Source organism: Pseudopipra pipra, chromosome 3 (assembly GCF_036250125.1).
Source record: "Pseudopipra pipra isolate bDixPip1 chromosome 3, bDixPip1.hap1, whole genome shotgun sequence".
NCBI lineage: Eukaryota > Metazoa > Chordata > Aves > Passeriformes > Pipridae > Pseudopipra > Pseudopipra pipra.
This window is the reverse complement of record NC_087551.1, coordinates 105468407-105479236: the sequence shown is the minus strand read 5'-3', so window position 1 is coordinate 105479236 and position 10830 is coordinate 105468407. Positions and strand designations below refer to the sequence as shown.

Here is a 10830-nt window from a genome sequence, read left to right as displayed (position 1 = left end):
GCCTCCCCGGCGGCTCCGCCCCGCCCCCCCGAAAATGGCGGGCGGGCTCACGGAAACGGCCCCCCCGGGCCCGCAGCGCGCACGCGCCGCGCCCGCGGCGGCTCTTCCGCCTGTCCCGGCCCGGCTCGTCACGCTCCGGTTCCGTTCGGTTTGGTTCGTCCCGCCCCGCCCCACGAGAGGATCCGGAGCTGTCCCGGGTAACGGCCCCGCCCGCGCGGCGCGGAGCAGGCGAGGGGAGGGGAGGCGAAGGGAGGAGAGAGAGGAGGGGCGGAGAGGGCGACCCGTGCAGGGAGAGGGTCCTGCCGGGCGGTGACCGGGCGCACTCCCGCCCTTTGGAAGGGCCGTGAGGGAGGGAGGGCGGCCGGGCAGCCACTGCGTAGCGGCGGCGGCGGCGGCGGCAGCTACTTCCCGCTTGTCCCAGTGCCCTCGGCACGGCGCCGGGGCGAGTGTCGCAGGTGGCTCTGCGGGACCATTTCGGGGTCGGAGCTTCTGTTTGTCACCCGCTGCCAGCGCGGCCGCCCCGCCGGGCGTGAGGGATCCCCCCGGGCCGTGACGGCTCCCCCCCCCCGGGCCGTCAGGGCTCCCCCCGGGGCCGTCAGGGCTCCCCCCCCGGGCCGTCAGGGCTCCCTCCGGGGGCCGTCAGGGCTCCCCCCGGGTGCCCGCCCGTGCCGGCGGGAAGCGGGTGAGGAGCGGGAGCGGCGCCGCCCGGGTGTTCCAGCCGCCAAGGGACCCCGCGGGTGCGGGGATCCTGCCAGGTCCTGCGGTGTTGGGAAAAGCAATAGGTAATCGTGAGCTTCCGGGATTTCTGCCCCCTCTTTTGGCTCCCCACAGAGAAGGCAGAGCTGCTCTCTGTGCCGCAGTGCTGTTCTGGGCTCCTCAATGCAAGAGAGACATGGAGCTCCTGGAGAGGGTCCAGCGGAGGGCAACGAGGGTGACTGGGGGACTAGAGCATCTCTTAGGAGGAAGGGCTGAGGGAGTTGGGCCTGTTCAGCCTCGAGAAGAGGCGATTGAGAGGGGACCTCATCAATGTCTGTAAATATCTGGGGGCGGGGGGGGCGGTGCCAAGGGGACGGAGCCAGGCTCTGCTCAGTGATGCCCAGCGATAGGATAAGAGGCAATGGGCAGAAACTGATGCGCGGGAAGTTTCGCTTTCGTTACTGTGGAAGTGACTGAGCACTGGAACAGATTGGCCAGAGAGGTTGTGGAATCTCCCTCGTCCAGTCCTGTGTAATGTGGTCTAGGATGACCCTGCTTAAGCAGGGAGGTTGGGCCAGAAGACCCACTTGTGGTCCCTTCCACCTTACCCCTTCTGTGATTCTGTGGGTCAGGCAATGTTTTTCCAGCGTCTGATGGGATGGTACAGGCTTCTTATGGACTGGCTGCAAATACATTAGGAGAGGTGTCATGAATGTCAAAAACACATAGCCTAACATGGGACATCTGACTTGGACAGTCCTCAAAAATGAACAGCACCCCACTGCTGTTCATGATTCTGGGCTTCTGACTTCAGCCCTCTGAAACATCTGCCTTTAAGTTCAACAGATAGTGTTGTACTTCCTTCATAATTATTAACTGCTAATTTGTAATCATTTTATCTTTGTGACTATTAAACAAATGCTGGTGCTATACATCAGCTAAAGACCACAGATATTTTCTTCCTCTTCTTCTGCCTTTTGCTTCCTCCCGTATCTTGTGTTCATCCTGCAGTAGGTCTGCTATGATGTCTTTGCTCTACCTCTATTTTGCCAACTCTCATTATATGCACAACAATTTCTTGTAATATTTTGTAGCAATCCTTTGTTTTTATAATTGGATCTGTCTTGCCCTTATTTGTTCCCAGTTATAGGTCCAGTTTTTATTCCTAACTGTATGCTCTTACATTCCATGATAGTAAAGTTCATTTTTTCATTAAATGAGTACTTTTGATTTGTCTTTCTGAATAACTGTTGGATTCTTGCTTGAATTAATAATGTTCATGACTGTCATCATATTTCCATTAACATATCTTACTTTATATTGCAATATAACATGAATTTATATTTCAGTTTTTAAATATGATGCCTGGTTTAAAAACACCTTCTGTTAACATTTGTCAATAGTATCCATTGTTAGCTTCCCATTATTGTATTATGTGTCTTAAAATGTGCAGGTGTACATTTTTGCCAGTTCAGTTGTTTCCAATATAATATTGCACACTTTAATAACTTTCAGATAGATTGGATCAGCTGCTTTTCCTTTGCCTTGTGTAGTTATTTCCAAACTGTTGTTAGAGTTATGGTAAGTGGTGCTGAGACTGAAGGCAACTATTTTTTCAATTAAAAACTTAATGAAGAAAATTAGGGGTGTCTTGCTGCAAGGGTTTTGGGAGTAGTTAATGTCAAAAAAATGAACCTTTTCTGCCAAAAATATCGAGATGACATGAAGTTAAAATTCAAATATGTGTGTCATTTTCTATGTTTTTATTTTTTTTAAATGTTGATTATTTCTTCCTTTGCCTTTTAAGCTTTGTTTCTTGTAAAATCTTACTAGTGGATTCCTTGTTGCTGCAGTCAGTTTCCTCATTCCTTTTGTTTTTTTTATATTCCAGGAAGGTGCTCTGGAGTACCTTCCAGAGCCTACCAAATATCCACTGACATTTGTCATAATTTCTGAGGCTACTTTTTGCCTGCAGTTCCAGTTAAGTTTTGTTTGCAGTACTAACTCTTCGAAAACTTTGGGGTGCAGATTGTTCTGTCTTTTGCCTTCCTCACAGTTAGACTACATGAGTGAGTTTTCTTGGTTATGTTGTTCTGTTTTGCACTCTCATGCTCTCTTTTCCTTAAATGTTCAAATAGTATAGCAATGGAACTGATAGCCCTGATCTTTAGTTTGGACATTATTAATTGCAACATTTAAATCTTGTGTTTTCCCTTCTTTTTAGAGAAAGAGTTCGATGGAACAGCAGACTGACTGAATGTTTGTCTTCATATTTGGATGATGGATATATGCCAAGAGCGTAGAAGGGACTGTTTCCTGGTCTTTATTATTTATGCATGAAGGCATGTTTATGTAGTAAACCGAAAGTAGCATAGCAAAAGGTATGTAATCATGAAGTGTGTTTTTTCTTTGATTTCTATGTGTGGTATTAATCTTCGTAACATAAAATGGATATGACAATTTAGCTGTAAATACTTCATGAAATTATTATTTATGAACTAATTAATGAACTACTACTAATAATAACAACAATAACATAATTATTATTAGTAGTAGCAAAATAATAGAGTAGCAAATTTTAATGTCTGTTGTGTTTCTTATAATATATGCTCTAGTATGTGATGCTTGGTAGTATGAACTGTCTGACCTCCTGTCAGTTAAAATCAGAGCATTAAGCTGACACAAGTGAACTGCTCAGAGAAGCATCTCTTTCTCCACAATAACCCAACCATACAGATCTGCATGGTGAAAAGGTTGGGGAACTTGCATAATGTAAAAAGAAAAAAGTTTTTTCTTGCATTAATTTTCAGTAGAATCAGAGCCTTGAGATGATTTATTATTTTGTTGCGTAAAGAGCTGCTTGAACTTCGGGGGATGGGACAGAATCAGTAGAGGGAGGGGGAAGAAAGACTGCTCCTCTTATGAGACACTGGATTATTATATTAATTATTGGCTTGGATGAACTTAAGTGTGTGTGTACGGGGAGAGACAGGTTGAATTTCACAAAGGTGGAATAGTGCCTTGTTCCATACTCCAGCCCCTTGGAGCCTCCTTGGGCAGCCCCAGAGCAGCTGTCTGTCACTGGACACCGGGAGCACCGCCCACACCCCACCCCGGAGCCCCAGAGTGGCCAGTGGGCCAGAAGTCCTGCCTGGAGGGTGTGGCCACAAGGGGCCAAAGCAGATAAAATCAACACCATGTGGCCCTCGTGTGGTCACAGCCCTGCCATCTCCTGGGTTCCTGGTAGCTGGATCTATGCTGCATCTGGGGTGGTAGCAGTAATTTTCTCTTCTTCTCTTTCTTTTTTTCTTCTCCTAATCTCCTTGATATTTGGGTAACTTAAAGCTGGATGGGTTGGATTTTGCTAAGTTGTGTGTGTTAGCATGTGCTAAGTCAATGCTTTGTGGAATGCTTTATTTTGGTTCAATATTGCCCTTTAAACCTTTACCAAATTCCCTTATTTTCTAAAGTTTGCCAGTAAAAGTGTGTTATTTGACCTCCTGAGAAATGTGTGCAGTGTCTTCTCCTGTGTGCTCGTTCTTGAGGTATTAAAAGAACTGAAGACCCTTTTAATAAGTCCAGCGAGCAGATTTTTGGAGCCTTGTATATTTTCAAAGTAAAACCCATTCAGTGAACTCATAGGATGAGCCTTGGGATCTTACACCTCTCCGTTGCAGCACTAGTTCTTATGACTAAAGTTGTAATTCAACAGTCTTCATTTCACTAATTTCTCTGTAGATTCTCCAGGTTACTAATCTTAAAATATTTAAAGAGAGAATGTAGAGCAAGACCCACTGAGAAGCTCTGGGAGGGCCTCAGGGCTTTAACAAGGGGGCCTCATGGGATCCCAAGGCTGTGCATGGCACAGCTGGACCCACTGTGCTGATCCATCCTGCTTTCTCACAGACCATGTCATCTCCCTCCAGGAGGCAGGAGATCATGTTAGGAACTGTTATACCTGCGTGTCTTCTCTCCTGGATCACCTCATCTGTCCTGTGGGACAAGGAAGTGCTCTCTTGTTGTCATCACATGTATCCATGACTAGGAGTGTTCTGGCCTCTAAGCCGTCAGTGTGTTTAGTCTCCACACAGTCAATTTGGTCTCAAACCATGACATGGCATGCAATGTCTCTAATGCTGGTCATTCTTTCATGCACCTCACTCAATTTTTAAAAAAAAATATTTTTATTTATTTTTATAAATAAGCAGCCTACTCTTAGGCCACAGTGATCTTTCTATAAGTCATGGGTTGACCCTGGCCATATTCTAGGCACCCACTAAAATCACTAAGAGCTGGGAGAAGTCACACAGGCAAAACAAAACTCAACATGAGGATGGTACTAAAATTTATTACTAACAGGATAAGAGCTAAAGAGTGAGAAATAAAACAATCTTAAACACACTTTCCAACCACCCCTTCTTCCTTCCATGTTCTCCCTCCTCCCATAAGGCAACAGGTCTTCCAAGTCTGCTGTCCTGTGGGTCACTCTTCCATGGACTGCAAGGGGACTGCCTGCTTCACCATGGCCTTCACCACGGGCTACAGAGGGGCCAAAGCTCTGAGTCCTTCCCTGTTCTGTGGGGTCCCTCCCATGGGAAGCAGTCCTCGATGGACCTCTCCAACATGGGTCCACCCCTCCTGGGCTGCAGGTCTTCCATATCTGCTGTCCCAAAGCAGATATCTGCTGTCCCAAAGCTTCCTCCGTGGGGCGCAGGGGGTCTCTGCACCCTGATGTTTTTTCATAGGATGCAGTATTTAACAGATGAGTTGCACTCATGTGGGTCCCCCACAGAGCCATGAGTTGAGTCCTACCTGGGAATAACCTGCTCCAGTGCGGGCTCCTCTCTCCACGGGCCACAGATTTTCCGAGGGACCTCGCTCCATCCTGGGCCTCCCACGAGGGTAACAGTCCTCCTTCATGTATCTACTTGTTCCCGCATGGGCTCAGCTGCAACACGGCGGAGCCGTCCCAGCCTGTCCTGGCTCGGCCAGGATGGGAGTGGGGGCAGTGCCTGCCAGTGGGGCTGGCCCGGCCCAGCTCGGCTCCATCGCTGTGCCTGCCGTGGGCCAGATGCCATGTGGCTCAGGCTGTGGCCACTGTCCTGGCCCAGATGCCATGTGGCTCAGGCTGTGGCCACTGTCCTGGCCCAGATGCCATGTGGCTCAGGCTGTGGCCAATGTCCTGGCCCAGATGCCATGTGGCTCAGGCTGTGGCCACTGTCCTGGCCCAGATGCCATGGGGCTCAGGCTGTGGCCACTGCCCCGGCCCAGGCCGGCTCAACTCCAGCGCCGTTCCTGCCCCGAGCTGGGGCCCCAGGGCGTGGGCCCAGGGGCTTCCGTCAGCAACCCCCCTGGCTCCAATTTCTTCTGCGCAACAAACTTTTGTCAAATAAGTTGTCACAGAGGCGCAACAATTGGCTCTCCCTTGGCCAACAGTAGGAAGTCCCTCCTGTAGCCAGCTTTCATTGGCTCCATGGTGGGGAAACTTCTAGCAGCTTCTAACAGAAATCACCCCATGTAGCCCCCCCAGCTACCAAAAAAAAACCAGCCACAGAAACCCATGACAGTGAATGTTAATTACATTTAATGCCTCTGAATTTTGCTCAGAGTGGTGATGTGCATTAAAGTTAGTTGCTATCTTTTTTAGAAGGGAGCTCTAGACAAAATTTTAGTACAGAGTTGAGTAGGAGAGCATAACTCCATTTCAGAAAAGTTTTGATGTTGGAAAACTATGCAAATGATTTGAATTTGAGCCTGTTTTGGATGATGAGCAGTAGCTGACTAAACTACTAACAAGTAAAAAGACCATGCATTGCCTTTGTGTAAACAGGACCTTGCTTCTACTTTGGGCAAGTATGTCAACTTCCATATTTTGTATAGGCCTTTGGGACTCCAGGACTCTACATGAAAAATGTAATATGTACTTTTAGGGGAATAAAAACAGCGCCATAAGCTTAAAGTTACAGAGAATGTGAAATTTTGATTAATCCTAATGCCTTTTTCAGTTTTATATGACTTTAGTAAAGCTTGTTACTTTTGCAAAATTCATTTCAGACCAGTCCTATTAGTGCTGGAAGTCTGTGTGTTATTTACTGATTTTTTTAGAGGAAATATATGCATATGTTCTTTATAGAGAGAGAACTATTATCCTTCATTAGGAGAATAACAGCATTCTGTTTACTGTGATCACACTACACTGCCTCTCATGTAAGAAACAGCACAGGAACAATGTTATGAGTCTGAATTTTCCTTTATTCTACTCCTGTGTGTTCCACATATAAATTTTCTAGGCTTTTGTCAACCACAAATAATTAATACATTTTCTTTTTAGCTGTGCAGCTTACTTTAATCATATCTGCATTGATGCTGCTGATCACACTATGTTAGTTTCTTTTTACCACCTGATCCTCAACTCCACTGCTAACCAAAAACAATTCTAGCAAATATTCCAAAGACTAATGTACCAAGGAAAACAGAGTTAAGGTTGATTTTACTGTTAATCAACAAATTCAGCTTGATTAGTATTATGAAGCTGTGTTTCTTTTGTTCTCATGCAACTCTTTCATAGTACACTTAGGCTTAAATTACCAATATTTCAGTTCTGAAAAAGTATTTGTGCAATGTTTGCTATGATCTTAGTATTTCTTTTATCAAATTAAATAATTTGGTATGTCTGTGCTATCACCTGTGGGTATGTTTTCATCTAGAAGACTGAAACCTACAATATTTCATTACTTTCATTTTTCAGCACTCATGGGTAAGAGAAAGGAGGAAAGTATTTCAAAGCCTGGATCCCAGAAAAGGCGGAGACAAGAATTCATAGACGAACATAGTGATGAGTCTAATGAAGAAGAAAATTTAGAGTCATCCGCTGATGGTAATGCCTCCTCACAGTTGGTAAGTTGTTTAAAAGGTCGTAGGGGTGAAGGTAGAAGAAAAAGTTGTGCTTGTTTAAATAAATATCTTGGATGTAGGCTTCAGTAGAACAAATATAAAAGAAACTAGAGGTACTGTCTGTGATGTTCGTTCTTACCTTATTTCTTTTAGGTCATCTAGTTATAACAGTTGATCATAAAATAACAATATTCTGGTTTTACAGAATGAATACTACTGAAGTTGTCAAGTAATCAAATAAAGGAAATGGATTTTGGTAGAACCATGACATATTTTGTTTATGTTTGTAGTAACAGCATAGAAAATATTTAAAACTAATTATTTACTAAAAGAAGCACCAAATACTTGTTTGTTTTGGATAGCTGACACTTTCAAATGTCTAAAAAAATCTAGTGTTTGAAATGCGAATTTTGATGGAAATGAAACTTGAAAACAGGAATATTATTTTTTCTGCTTTTCTGTTAGTGGTCGAATTAAAATTTGATGGAGTGTGCTGGTTTAAAGGTAAACCAGCAGGGGAAATGAATTCAACTCAAAAGAGAGATTATAAGTCAGAATAACAATTTAATAAAATAATACAATAAGTACGATTATACAGACAAACAATTGGTTTTAACCCACAAAACCCAAATGTATAACCCAGCACCTGGGGCATGAACAGAGTGGTGTTCTTTGGGCCCCCTGAGTCCAAAGGAAAAGGAGAGGGGAAAACCTGTTGGTGAGAGTGCTGTTGCAGTCTGGACAAGAGTGGTGATTGCAGTCCGGTTGAAAGAAGTGGGGGTCGCAGTCCAGTCGAGAGTGGTGGTTTGCAGTCTGGTTGAGAGCGGTGGTCTGGAGTCTTCCTCTGGATCCCATGAGTGGTAAAAAGGTTCCAAAACTCCAAGTTTAGATATTCTCCAGTTCAGGCAGGAATGCTCAGTCCTTCCCTCAGAGCAGGGAATTCCATAAAAGGGTGTGAGGACAGGGAACATCTTCCTATCTCGCAGGCTTCTTAACGCCTAGTTTATAGCCTGAGGAGTCAGGCTGCTCTGGGCAGAGGGTGTAAATAGTCTATTGATACCAGTTTCTGGGAAATGGCATGGAAGGCTATAGAATATACAGTTTTGGGTTACCCCCATCCAGTGATGAATTGGTCCCAGCTGTTCTAACTAGGACATGGAGGAATTTTAAAAAATAATTTCTGAAATTGAAAATACTGTCTTGTGTATTATCCTGTTCTGTGTGTTTAGACTGCACATTAGGAAACATTTCAGACACCAGACCAGGCTTCTGTGATGGGTTGACCCTGGAGACACCAAGTGTGCACCAAAGCTGTTCTGTCACTGCCCTCCTCACATGGGCAGGGGAGAAAAAATATAATGAAAGGCTCATGGTTGAGATAAGGGCAGGGAGAGATCACTCACCAGTTACTGTCACAGGCAAAAGAGATTCCACTTGGGAAAATTAACTGAATTTATTAACAAATCAGGATTTGAGAGATAATGAGAAATAAACCGAAATCTTAAAACACCTTCCCTTCCTTCATCCCTCCCTTTTTCCTGGGCTCAGCTTCACTCCTGATTTTCTCTCCGTCCTCCCCCCCAGCAGCACAGGGGATGGGGGAGTGGGACCTGTGGTCAGTTTGTCACACATGGTCTCAGGCGCTCCTTCCTCCCCAGGGGAGGACTCCTCACATTTCCCCTGCTTGAGTGTGGATCCCTTCCATTGGATGCAGTCTTTCAGGAACAGACTGATCCAGTGTGGGTCCCCTGCTGAGTGACAAGCCCTGCTAGCAAACCTGCTCCAGCATGGGCTTCCCAAGGAGTCGCAGCCTCCTTTATGAATCCACCTGCTCCATTGTGGGCTGCAGGTGGATCTCTGCTCCCCTATGGGCCTCCATGGGCTGCAGGGAAATCTCAGCTCTGATGCCTGGAGCACCTCCTGCCCCTCCTTCTGCACTGACCTTGGGGTCTGCAGGGCTGTTTGTCTCACATATTCTCTTACTCCTCTCTTCTCTGGCTGCAATTGCTGCAATTGCAGTTTGCCCTTCTTAATTCTTATCCCAGAAGTGCTACCACCATTGCTGATGGGCTTGGCCTTGGCCAGCAATGGGTCTGTCTTAGAGCTGGCTGGCATTGGCTCTGTTGGACATCAGGAATCTTGTGGCAGGTTCTCCCAGGAGCCACCTGTGAAGCCTCCTGCCCCTCCCACTACCAAAATCTTGCCACTCAAACCCAGTACAGATTCCTGAAGGGGTGGTGAGTGCCCCAAGCCTGCCAGGATTTAAGAGGTATTTGCCAATGCCCTTAATAACATGCATTAATATGGTCAGCCAACTGTGTAGAATCTATTGTCTTAATATTTTTTGTTGTATTAATTATAAGTCAGTAATGGGGAGAACTTAAAGTTACTATGAGTGAGCAGTCAGCTTTGGTAACTCTTTTCTTTCTATTTTATTACATAACTGCTCTGTAGCAAGCAACTACATAGTGTCATGAAACCCTTCTGTTTCCTTGTAGCTTGTAACCGTTGATGCTTTATATTATTCTGTCATTTTAATGCTCATTATTATTAAAATATATAATCTGTATCTCATTAAAATGCATAAGTAACTCTAGTTTTCACTGTTCATTCTTTAGACTGCCGGTGAAGTTGGGATAATTGAAAGTATCCAGCTGAAGAACTTCATGTGCCACTCAAATCTGGGGCCTTTTCAGTTTGGATCAAATATCAATTTTGTTGTTGGAAGCAATGGAAGTAAGTATTAATTGCACAATTTCTTTGTCAAAGAACACTTTTGTTAATAATTTAGAAGATGTAGTGTTTATTTGAAAAAGAATTCTTTGCCATCTTTTAGGCACGGACTTGGGAGCCACACAGGTCTATCCCAGTAGGGCAAGGCTGATGAAAGAATTAGGTCTTAAATGTGGAGATTTTTGCAAAATATAATGTAAATATAAATATTTTCTTAGCAAAATAAATTTATATTTGAACTAAATGTACTTGTATGTTTATTATTAAATACACAGTAATTGTCCAAGTGCCTGCAGTGCCCATTGCTGAGGTTGGAGGAGCCTCAGTGGTTGTACTGGGGGGTTGGAGTACTGGCTACTAGTTTCTAAATGCTAAACAAGATCTGAGCCACATTCAGCAACATCCTACTTCCTGATGGTTTCAACTTTCCAAGGGTATTCAAAATTTTCAGAATTCTCAAATGCTGTTCTAATTAGCTGGAGAAGAAGGGGAAGATTCCTCCCGCGT

The 10830-nt window shown here is 45.0% G+C and overlaps 1 protein-coding gene across 2 annotated transcripts in view; it reads left to right on the top strand.

The window, feature by feature from the left end:
• Positions 1–65: 65 nt before the first annotated feature.
• The window catches only part of SMC6 (structural maintenance of chromosomes 6), a 39481-nt gene continuing 28716 nt past the window's right edge, over positions 66–10830 (top strand). Inside the window, exons 1-4 of one of the 2 annotated variants that reach the window (XM_064650571.1) lie at positions 66–197; positions 2921–3077; positions 7445–7593; positions 10209–10326. In XM_064650571.1, the coding sequence (XP_064506641.1) occupies positions 7450–7593; positions 10209–10326 (262 nt within the window). In that variant the 5' untranslated portion in view covers positions 66–197; positions 2921–3077; positions 7445–7449. Of the gene's footprint in view, positions 198–588; positions 783–2920; positions 3078–7444; positions 7594–10208; positions 10327–10830 lie in introns of those variants that run through there. The other variant, XM_064650572.1, reaches the window with a different exon arrangement.